The sequence below is a fragment of the Anolis sagrei genome, chromosome 2 (assembly GCF_037176765.1).
Source record: "Anolis sagrei isolate rAnoSag1 chromosome 2, rAnoSag1.mat, whole genome shotgun sequence".
Lineage (NCBI taxonomy): Eukaryota > Metazoa > Chordata > Lepidosauria > Squamata > Dactyloidae > Anolis > Anolis sagrei.
Window position 1 is genome coordinate 8,489,801 of NC_090022.1, and position 12,232 is coordinate 8,502,032.

Genomic DNA, 12,232 nt, shown 5'->3' on the forward strand with positions numbered 1-12,232 from the left:
GATTGCAATTTTAGCCTTCTGAACTCCTCAGGCCGGGATTATCGCATTCAGTTTTATGTAACTAATTTTAAGAATAATAGAAACAAATGGGAACAAGTTCAGAGAAGCATTAGAAAAGGAGGACCTAAGTGTGCTGATCTAGGAAAAGAGACTTAGACGGCCGTGATTGCCCCCTTTGCATCCCCCAAGGGCTATGACGAAGGGGCAGTCCTCTTCTCTGTTCCCCAGGGTGTAATAACTTGAAGAATAGAATAAGTTTATTGTTATTGTACAGCAAAATTAAATGCTTTCCCCAGCACACATTACAAACAATACACCCATCTCTCCACACTCTCACCCCACCACCCAGCCTCCAGTAGCACATCAGTGTGAAGCCATGGAGTTCAATATAATTACAGCTCTAGGATAAAAGCAGTCTCTCAGTCTGTTTGTCCTTGCCTTTGTCACCCTGTACCATCTGCCAGGTGGTAATAATAAAAGAATATGCTGAATGAGATGGATCCACAAGAATGCTTTGAGCTTTCTTAAGGCTGCAGGACCTATAAAGTTCTTCCAAAGGGGGGGGGGGGGGGGGTGGAGAAAGAGGGAAACCAATGATTCTCTGTGCAGAAGTGGTTACCCTTTGGAACGCCTTCCTATCTGCACTGCAGTTACCAAATCATGCTTAGATGCACTAATAAATATAATAAACTTTCTTTATACCCGCCACCATCTCCCTAAAGGGAACTCGGGCTGGTTAACATAAGGCCAAGCCCAAAAGTGCAATACAGCAAAATAAAATATAAGATGCAGACAACAAAATTACATCAAAATAAAATATGTACAGTAGCAAAATAAAATAAATAAAGCAAATTAACACAATATAAAATCAAACAGAATGGGTGGGCCAAATGGACGGGGTAAAATGATAAAACCCTGGACGAGATAGGACAAGAAAATATGTAATTGAGGGGAGCCCAAAAAGGATGAACAGTGAGGTAGGCTTTTGGTTTAGGATGGGGAAAGTGCATCATAGGGAAAACACTATAGGTGGAGCAGATAGAAATGTGATTAATGGTCAGTAGATTAAAACACTCTCTAGCAGTGGTTCATAACCTGTGGGTTCCCAGATGTTTTGGCCTTCAACTCCCAGAAATCCTAACAGGTGGTAAACTGGGTGGGATTTCTGGGAGCTGTAGGCCAAAACACCTGAGGACCCACAGGTTGACAACCACTGCTCTATAGCACAGTGGTAGAAAGTCACCAGCAGTTTTTTATTCAGTTTTTTGGTTCCTAAGAAGTCTCAGACAGTACAGTCTCTGCTGGGCCGTCTTCACCAATGTTGCCTTATGGGCACCCCAGGTCAGGTCCTCCTTAATAGTGACACCCAGGAACTTAAAACTGGCCACCTGCTCCTCTTGGTCACCATTTATGACCAGGGGCTGGATTTCTGGTCTGTTCTTTCTATAGTCCACAATGAGCTCCTTAGTCTTATTGATGTTGATAACCAGATGATTGTATTGTCGAAGGCTTTCATGGCCAGAATCACTGGGTTGTTGTAGGTTTTTTCGGGCTATATGGCCATGTTCTAGAGGCATTCTCTCCTGACATTTCTGGCAAGCATCCTCAGAGGTAGTGAGGTCTGTTGGAACTAGGAAAATGGGCTTATATATCTGTGGAATGACAGGGTGGGACAAAGAACACCTCTGAAGATGCTTGCCATAGATGCAGGCGAAACGTCAGGAGAAAATGCCTCTAGACCATGGCCATATAGCCTGAAAAAAACCTACAACAACCCAATGCCTTCACTGTTAACCATGTTATCCAAAGTCATAGTTTGGGCCATTCCAATAGTCATTGCACATAATTCCAATTTTATCTGTTGCATAGGATCTTCAAAGGCTTGATGAACAAGCCATGTTCTTACTTTCTTATGGAAGGTCAGAGGGGAGAGAACTAATCTAATATCCTTAGGGAGGGAGTTCCACAACCGAAGGGCCACCACGGAGAAGGCCCTGTCTCTCATCCCCTCCAGTCGCATCTGTGAAGGAGGCGTAACTGAAAGCAGGGCCTCCTCAGATGATTTTACGCTCCAAGACGGTTCGGACAGGTAAGCTAGCCCTTCCACTATTGAGGCCCCTTCCAGACAGGCCCTATATCCCAGGATCTGATCCCAGGTTTTCTGCATTAAACTGGATTATATGAGTTCTTACTGCCAGACAATCTGGGATAAACAGAAAACCTGGGACCAGATCCTGGGATATAGGACCTGTCTGGAAGGTCCCTGATTCCTGAAGCAGAGTGCAGTGCCCAAACAAAGGCAGAATTCCCACACCAAAATCAAGGAACGACAGCTTCTTACGCAGAATGAAGAAATCCAGACAAGGCTCCCAACCACAATTCAAGCGGTCTAGAACAGGTTGCGGAAAGAGAGTCCTCTCTCCTTTTTTAATCTGTCTTTTTCTTTGTGATCTTTGCCACTTGTTCAGGTGCAGGACTCTTTTGCAGAGGAGACCAACCAGGTGTCTCTTTCAGACACCATGTGCATTGTCCAGACTGGAAATGGAGAATCTATCGCAGTTGGTAAGGGATGGGCAGCGGTTCTTCTTGCTTGGTCACCTGCTTCTTTTTTTCTAATTATTGAGCATTTCCAATTCTTTCTCCACAAAAAGGGTTGAGGATGGGAAAGTCAGAGATTGAAAGAAAGATAAGGTGGAGATAATTGGGTTATTGTTAGTGAATTAAGTCTTTACAACTATCTAGGGTGGCTCAGAGGGAGTGAAGGGATTGGAGAGGAGGGGGAGAATATTTAACAGTGAAAAGTGATACATCCATATCAGTTACAATTATATAGATTCCTCAAAATGTTAAAAATTCTATGTATTTTCTATTACAAAGAGAGGAGAAGTATTGTCCTCTAATGTTAAGTCCTGTCTTCGTATCTTCTCATCTTGTCCTATGTTCTTCTTGTCTTCTCTCGCAGCTAGTAATGAAGTTTATCTTTATTACTAGCTGTCCCCTGCCACGTGTTGCTGTGGCCCAGTTTGTGTATATGTGTTTTGTGTGTGTATATATGTGTATATTTGTATATATGTGCTTTTGTGCATGCATTGCAATGTATTTTTTAGGAAATGCATAAGGAGGTGGATGAACTACAATTCCCAAAATCGTGGGTCAGTCCTCCCTAAATTCCACCAGTATTCAGTTGGTCATGTTGGGTCTGTGTGCCAAATTTGGTCCAGATCCATGTTCAGCTGGGTTCAGTGGTCTCTTGATAAGGATGAACTACAACTCCCATATTCCCCGTCAGCTCCCTCCGAACCCTGTCAGTATACAAAGTTGGCCTTGTTGGGTCTATGTGCCAAGTTTGGTCCAGATTCATCATCGGCTAGGTTCAGAGGGCTCTCTGAACACATCTAAATTATAACTCCCATATTTCAGATGGCAGTACTGGTATGCGGTATGTACTGGCTTGTTCAGTAGACTCTCCTCTATAGTTCAATTTTGGCGGGAAGCCTTAGCATTGAACGGTTGTGTTGTTAAACTGCGAAGTATGGAACCCTGCGCAAACGGTCGATCAATGCGACTTAAGCAACGTGCAGTCATTGAATTCTTGACAGCAGAAGGTGTCACCCCAAAGGAGATTCCTCAGAGAATGCAAGCTGTTTATGGTCATTGTGTTGATGTGAATACTGTGCATTGTTGGGCGAGTAAGTTTAAATATGTTGAGGTGGGAACACCTGACTTGCGTGATAAACAAAGAGTTGGACGTCCTGTGACAGCAACCACCAAGTTTCACAAGCAAACGGTTGACAGATTGATTCAGGATGATTGTCGTATCACTCAGAAATTTCAAGCAAGTTAAGGAGCACATTCTAAGGCAGTGGTTCTCAACCTTCCTAACACCGTGACCCCTTAATACAGTGCCTTATGTTGTGGTGACCCCCAACCATAACATCATTTTCTTTGCTACTTCACAACTGTAATTTTGCTGCTGTTATGAATCATCTTGTAAATATCCGATATACAGGATGTATTTTCATTCATTTGGAACAAATACTTGCTACACCCAAATTTGAATACTGATGGGTTTGAGGGGAGGATTGATTTTGTCGTTTGAGAGTTGTAGTTGCTGGGATTTCTAGTTCACCTACAATATCAAAGGGGATTTTGAACTCCACCAAGGATGGAACTGAACCAAACTTGGGACACAGAGCTCCCATGACCAACAGAAAATACTAGAGAGTTGGGTGGCCATTGACCTTGTGTTTTGGAGTTGTAGTTTACGAACATGCATAGAGCACAGATGCATCTGGACCAAACTTGGCACGAATACTCAATATGCCCGAATGTGGACACTGGTGGGATTTGGCGAAGATAGACCTTGACATTTGGGAGTTGTAGTTGCTGGGATTTGTAGTTCACCTAAAATCAAAGAGCATTCTGAACTCCACCAATGATAGAATTGGGCCAAACCTCCCACACGGAACCCCCACAGCCATCAGAAAATACTGTGTTTTCTAATTGTCTTTGGCAACCCCTCTGAGACCCCCTCACTACCCCCAGGGGTCCCAACCCCCAGGTTGAGAAACACTGTTCTAACGATTATTTTTATGTTTTATTTATTAAAATATTCCCATCCAAACCTAAGTAATGAAGGTGGAGACATTACTTTTCATTCAACCCTCGTAACAGATGAGAGCATCTGCAATCCGATCATGTCTGCGGTCTCCTTCCTTCTAATGATAGAGCTTTCTCGAGAGGCTTTCACCCGCAGGAGAATCGGTGGGCCTTTTCAGCTCTTCTCGAACTTCTAACACTAATTAAGGAGTTTGCACATTGCCCTTGTCTATTTATTTAAGCCATGGCAATCTTCCTGACCCTTAAAGGGCACCCTGAAGACACAGATCATTGGTCACAGCTATATTGACACAAATACAGAAACAAATACAGGGTTAGTCAAAATGCATAGGCCAATAAGCCATTCAATTGAATGGCTTATTGGCCTATGCATTTTGACTAACCCTGTATAATCAACCCTCTACATTTGCTGGGATTAGGTCGTAAAATTGGGGAGCCTGGGAGCTTAAGAATGTTGCTGATAGGAGACATTTCTCTACAATACTTATTTGTACCACTTTCAAAATTACTTGATTCCTTTGCTTCTCTCTGGATGTTTGTGACGCCATAAAAATACTCCAGCAGCATGCAAAGAAAGAGGAAGTACATGTCACAAGTGGATGGTGAAGCCACAGCTTTCCCGGTGGCCAGAATTCAAAAACCATACCCTAATGAATTAGAGAATCCTAGAATCCTAGAGTTGGAAGAGACCTCATGGGCCATCCAGCCCAACCCTATTCTGCCAAGAAGCAGGAATACTGCATTCAGATCACCCCTGACAGATGGCCATCCAGCCTCTGTTTAAAAGCTTCCAAAGAAGGAGCCTCCACCACACTCCGGGGCAGAGAGTTCCACTGCTGAACGGCTCTCACAGTCAGGAAGTTCTTCCTCATGTTCAGATGGAATCTCCTTTCTTGTAGTTTGAAGCCATTGTTTTGTGTCCTAGTCTCCAGGGAAGCAGAAAACAAGCTTGCTCCCTCCTCCCTGTGGCTTCCTCTCACATATTTATGCATGGCTATCATATCTCCTCTCAGCCTTCTCTTCTTCAGGCTAAACATGCCCTGCTCCTTAAGCTGCTCCTCATAGGGCTTGTTCTCCAGACCCTTGATCATTTTAGTTGCCCTCCTGAAGCTGGAAAGTTCAATAGCCTCTGTCTGTCTGTCTGTCTATATATGTTGTGTGTCTATGGCATTGAATGCTTGCCATGTTTATGTGCATTGTGATCTTCCCTAAGTCCCCTGGGGGATGAGAAGGGCAGAATAGAAATACTGTAAATAAATGGTGAATATATTCTTCGTCACATTGGCACAAATACAGAAACTAATAGACAGCCCTCTACGTCTGCTAGGATTAGGTTGCAACATCCCTGCAAAATAAAATAGTTCACATTAAAGACCTGAGACCTCGAATCCAAGGAGGGAGTTTAAAAGAGAGCCATGGGGCAAGGGGAGAGTGGCAGCTTTCGAGGGAAGGAACTGTGGGGCAGCCTGGAAAAGGGACCGGGCTAACCCTCCTTGATGTCATTCCTCTCTTTCACAGGCAGTGAAACATGGCCAAGTGACAGTAGCACAACGTTTGGTGATTCTTTCCTAAGAGGAGATTCTGCAGGGCCAGATCAGGTACGGAGCAGGATCCCTGGAAGGGAGGGAAGCCGAGTCTCCTTGTCCCTTGAATATTGCCCTGATTCTATATGAACCTCTCTCTTCTGCATTCCTTCTATGCAAGATGTTTTCAGTGAATGACTTATTCAAAGATGTAAATCACAAATGGTTTCGTTTTACTTTCAGACTTGGATGGTGTTTCCTCCTCGCATGTAACATTTTTTTTTGTCTTCAGGTGACTTTTGAAGATGTGTCTGTGGATTTCTCAGAGGAGGAGTGGGCCCTCTTGGATCCAAGCCAAAAAGCCTTGCACCAGCAAATCACGGAGGAGAATTTAGGGATCGTGTCATCTCTGGGTAAAGCTCCATTATGCTTGTCGTTCACCAAATCAGTTTACAAGTTCTAGAAATTATCCAATATTTCAGATCTCTTCTTCTGAAGCCATAGAAAAAAAATCTCATTCCCTATCCCATGTGAGGGCCTGCCCAAGAAAACAATTGGCACTTGGGTGGAGTTGCCATATTTTATGGCACATAGTTATTTTCCATCCACCAATTATGCTTATGATGCTGGTGGGAGTGAGAGAAAGGCTTCTCCAGAGCATTCTACTGCTCAAGTCAGTTTGAACAAGGAGATAAAGTGAGTCAAATAGCCTTGACCTGAACCATATAGGTCATAACCAGCCATTTGAATTTTGTTTGGAAACAAGTTAGCAGCAAATGACTTGTTTGCTCTCTGTAGCCAACCCTAGTTAAAAGCCTAACTGCAGCTCTTTAGACCAGCTGAAGCTGTTTAAAATCATCAAAGGCAGCCCCAGGTACAGTGTATTATAGTAATCGAAATGGGATGTAACTAAAGCATGTATCATCATGGGCAGATCTGACTTCTGAAGGAACAGGCACAATTGGTGCAAAAATTTAAAATGTGCAATGCACTCCTGGCCTCGCATATAAGTTTGGCCCCCAGATTCCATGCCAAGTAGTAATGTAACTCCATCTAGCACAGGTTGAATCTTCATTCCGTGATCTGGCTCTCAATTAACCAGTAGCACCTCTGTCTACTTTGGATAAAGTTTCATTTTGCCTTTCTCCAGCCCATTATTGATGGTAAAGGTAAAGGTAGTCCCCTGACATTAAGTCCAGTCATGTCTGACTCTGGTGCGCATCTCCATTTCTAAGCCAAAGAGCCAACGTTGTCCGTAGACACTCCAAGGTCATGTGGCCAGCATGAGTGCATGGAGCGCCGTTACCTTCCCGCCGGAGCGGTACCTATTGATCTACTCACATTTGCATGTTTTCGAACTGCTAGGTTGGCAGAAGCTAGGGCTGACAGCGGAAGCTCACGCCGCTCCCCGGAATCGAACCTGCGACCTTTCGATCAACAAGCTCAGCAGCTCAGTGCTTTAACCCACTGAGCCACCGGGGGCTCCTTATTGATCATTATTGATGAGAGATATTGATTTAGGTGGAAAGGAGGAGTACAGCTGGGTGCCCCCTGCATATAGATGGCACGGCACTCCAAAACTCTCTCATGACCTCTCCGCTATATATCTTAATTACATAGAGGACAAAACAGATCCATGAGGATTATTCCCTGGGGAAAGGGGCTAAGGGAACAGCTCTCTTTTGCCCAACTCTGCTTGAGTTATGATTTTCTTTGAAACTTATATTGGTATAATATTTTAGAGCAAAGACAAAAGAGATATATTTATCTTAACAGCCAGTGATGGAGAGGATTGTCCTTACTAAATGCATTTTGTAATTTGTAAACTTTTAACTTTGATCTAATATAAGCTTTTCTTTTCAACACATGTTCTCAAATCATACAAACAGAGGAGACACCATTTAAATATTTGGAAAATGGAATGAATTTCAATTGGAAGGGAATGCTCACCTTTTGTCAAGAAACTCACAGAAGAAATAAACCATTTAAATTTTTGGAGTGTGAAAAGAGCTTCTGTCAGAAGGGAGACCTTGTTAGTCATCAGGCAACTCACACAGGAGAGAGACAATTTAAATGCTTTGACTGTGGAAAGAGCTTCAGTCAGAAGGCAGTACTTGTCCGTCATTGGGCAACTCACACAGGAGAGAAACCATATATATGCTTTGATTGTGGAAAGTGCTTCAGTCAGAAAGGAACCCTTTTTCGTCATCAGGCAACTCACACAGGAGACAGACCTTTTAAATGCTTGCAGTGTGAAAAGAGGTTCAGTCAGAAGAGAAACCTTATTCGTCATCAGGCAACTCACACAGGAGAGAGGCCATTTAAATGCTCAGACTGTGGAAAGAGTTTCAGTCAGAAGATAGTCCTTGTTCGTCATCAGGCAACTCACACAGGAGAGAAGTCATTTAAATGCTTGGATTGTGGAAAGAGCTTCAGTCACAAGAGAAACTTTATTCGTCACCAGTCAACTCACACAGGAGAAAAGCCATTTAAATGCTTGAAGTGTGAAAAGGGTTTCAGTCAGAAGAGAAACCTTATTCGTCACCAGGCAATTCACACAGGAGAGAAACCGTTTAAATGTTCAGAGTGTGGAAAAAGTTTCTGTCAGAAGATAGTCCTTGTTCGTCACCAGGCAATTCACACAGGAGAGAAGCCATTTAAATGCTTGGAGTGTGGAAAGAGCTTCTGTCAGAAGGGAGTCCTTGTTCGTCATCAGGCAATTCACACAGGAGAAAAACCATTTAAATGTTCAGAGTGTGGAAAGAGCTTCTGTCAAAAGACAGAACTTGTTTATCATCAGGCAACTCACACAAGAGAGAAACCATTTAAATGTTTGGAGTGTGGAAAGAGCTTCAGTCAGAAGAGAGTCCTTGTTCATCATCAGGCCACACACACAGGAGAAAAACCATTCAAATGCCTGGAGTGTGGAAAAAGTTTCTGTCATAAGTCACATCTTGTTTTTCATCAGTTAGTTCACTCAGAAGAGAGACCATTTAAATGCTCAGAGTGTGGAAAGAGCTTCTGTCAGAAGAAAGACCTTGCGTGCCATCAGAAAACTCACACAGGAGAGAAGCCATTTAAATGCCTAGAGTGTGGAAAGAGCTTCGGTCAGAAAGGAGATCTTCTTCGCCATCAGAAAACTCACACAGGAGAAAGACCATTTAAATGTTCAGAGTGTGGAAAGAGCTTCAGTCAGAAATCAAACCTTGTTCGTCATCAGGCAACTCACATCACAGAGAAACCATTTAAATGCCCAGACTGTGGAAAGAGCTTCAGTCAGAATACAGACCTTGTTCGCCACCAGAAAACTCACACAGAAGAGACACCATTCAGATGCTTAGAGTGCGGAAAGGGCTTCAAGCAGAAGAATGTCCTTGCTCGTCATCAGGCAACTCACACAGGAGATAAGCCGTTTAAATGTTTGGATTGTGGAAAGAGCTTCTGTCAGAAAGGAGTCCTTGTTCGTCATCAGGCAACTCACACAGGAGAGAAACCATTTAAATGCTCAGACTGTGGAAAGAGCTTCTTTCAGAAGATAGAGCTTGTTTACCATGAGAAAACTCACACAGGAGAGAAGCAATTTAAATGTTCAGACTGTGGAAAGAGCTTCATACAGAAATCAGTCCTTGTTCGTCATTGGGCAACTCACACAGGAGAGAAACCATTTATATGCTTTGATTGTGGAAAGAGCTTCAGTCAGAAGGGAACGCTTTTTCGTCATCAAACCACACACACAGGAGAGAGACCATTTAAATGCTCAGAGTGTGGAAAGAGCTTCAGTCAAAAAGGAATCCTTGTTCGTCATCAGGCAACTCACACAGGAGAAAAACCATTTACATTTTTTGAGTCTGGAAAGAGCTTCAGTCCAAAAACAAGCCTTTTTTACCAGTCAACCCATTCTGGAGAGAAGCCATTTAAATGCTCAGAGTGTGGAAAGAGCTTCAGTCAGAAAGGAATCCTTGTTCGTCATTGGACCACTCACACAGGAGAGAAACCATTTATATGCTTTGATTGTGGAAAGAGCTTCAGTCAGAAGGGATCCCTGTTTCGTCACCAGACAACTCACACAGGAGAAAGACCATTTAAGTGTCCAGAGTGTGGAAAGAGTTTCAGTCAGAAGGGAATCCTTGTTCGTCATCTGGCAATTCACACAGGAGAAAAACCACTTAAATATTTTGAGTCTGGATAGAGTTTAAGTCAAAATACAAGTCTTCTTTTTTTACCAGGAAACCCATACAGGAGAGAAGCCATTTAAATGCTTGGGACAAGCCACTTAAATGCTTGGAGTCTGACAAAGGTTTCAGTAGGATATACGCTTAATTCATCATGAAGTAATGCACACAGGAGATAAATCATTTATATGCTTGCAGTGTGGAAAGAGAGTCAATCTTAAGAGCAGTGTCACCTGGATGATGAGCGAGACTACTCTTAAGATAGACCCTCTTTCCACACCATGAAATTCACACACTGAATTGATTAACATAGAAAGAGCTTCCGTCAAAAGATTAATTTCACTTCACACCAAGTGTCCAGTGCAGGGGAATTATTATTTAATTCTTCAGCATGTTGGTAGAGCTGGGATAGGGCAAGTTTCTTTGTTTTACATCAGAGGAGGGCTTTTGGGGAAAATAATAACCAGACCCATTTTCTTTTATGAATTATCTCATTAAGCATAACTGATAATATTTTGAGAGCTAAAGGAAGGAGATTTCAGATTTTTTTTAAACCCATTCATGCATATTAGTTACTTCAAATATTTCCTGTCATGTATATTCAAGGTTAAAAATACATTTAATTGAGAATTTCGATGAGAAGTATGGGAGTGGGTTGTCGTAGGTTTGTCAGGCAATATGGTCATGTTCTAGAAGCATTCTCTCCTGATGTTTTGCCTGCATCTATGGCAGGCATCCTCAGAGGACCTCACACCCTCTGAGGATGCCTGCCATAGATGTGGGTGAAATGTCAGGAGAGAATGCTTCTAGAACGTGGCCATATAGCCCGAAAAACCTACAACAACCCAGTGATTATGGCCATGAAAGCCTTCGACAATACTGTGGGAATGGGTTTTAATGACTAACAGCCCTGTGTGCTATGTAATTCTGTGTATGTGATAGGAGGTTATCTTTTATGAAATATGTGTTAAAGCATAACTGATAATTTTTTTATTCATTCGTATATACTGGTTACTGTGAATATTTCTTGTCCTATCTAGAACAAATAAATAATCTATTACAGGTGTGTGTGTATGTGTGTATTCTATCTCCAAAAACACATGGTGTTTCTTAAAATATATAAGTGAGCATTGATCGAGTTTAACCTGAAGAAAAGGCGTATTTAGAATTCCGAGTCTCTTCTGTATGTTTTGATATTGATGGAATAATTTTCTACTGAGTCTGTTTGCTAAGGTTTAACTGAAAGAAGGAAGTGAATAACCATTACCAGATCTGCCTCCATTAATCCCCATGTTAAATTCCTAGCAGAATCTGAATTATGATCTGGTTGGTTGCGAGCTTGGAATGTTGTGGTTGAAAATTAATTTGGTAATTTTCATCCATTAAAACGGGGGAATAAAGTTATTCCCACTTAGCTTTAAAGCAACCTTCCTCAACCTTGATCTTTTCTCCAGACTGACTAGAAAATAATCAATAAAGATTTTCCAACGGATATTGGTAATTTAACATGCCTAGAAACTGTCATATTAAGAAACACTGTTGTAGTGAATTCCCTGCCTGTTAGGCTAGGAAAAACCTAGAAATGTGGAAAGAGTGCCAGGGGCATCCATTTTAAAATCTCATTTCCTGAAGGGGGCGAGCTTGAAGGGAAATGAGAGGAGTTAGTGATTGGCTAGGAGAGAGTGGGCAGAGCTTAACTTAGAAAAGGGAAAAAATGACTTTAAGGGGACGTTTTAAAACCCTGTCAGAGATATTGAACCTGGGTGTCAAAGAAGGTGTTAGGAGTTTGGAGTGGTGAAGAGAGTAGTGAGAGAGGCCTAAAGTGGTCAGTTAGCTAGCAGAGATAGCTAGTGGGAATTATACAGCTATTAGGGAAGATAGCTGGGAGAGTGGAGTGACAGATCTCAAGAGTAAAGG

General features: G+C 42.4%; 1 protein-coding gene across 1 annotated transcript in view; it reads left to right on the forward strand.

Annotated features, from left to right (window-relative positions):
• LOC132765972 (zinc finger protein 271-like) overlaps positions 1-12,232 on the forward strand; it is a 57,112-nt gene that overhangs the window by 4,082 nt on the left and 40,798 nt on the right. The window contains exons 3-4 of the mRNA XM_067465210.1: positions 2,469-2,562; positions 6,139-6,218. Coding sequence (XP_067321311.1) covers positions 2,469-2,562; positions 6,139-6,218 — 174 coding nt within the window. The remainder of the gene's footprint in view (positions 1-2,468; positions 2,563-6,138; positions 6,219-12,232) is intronic.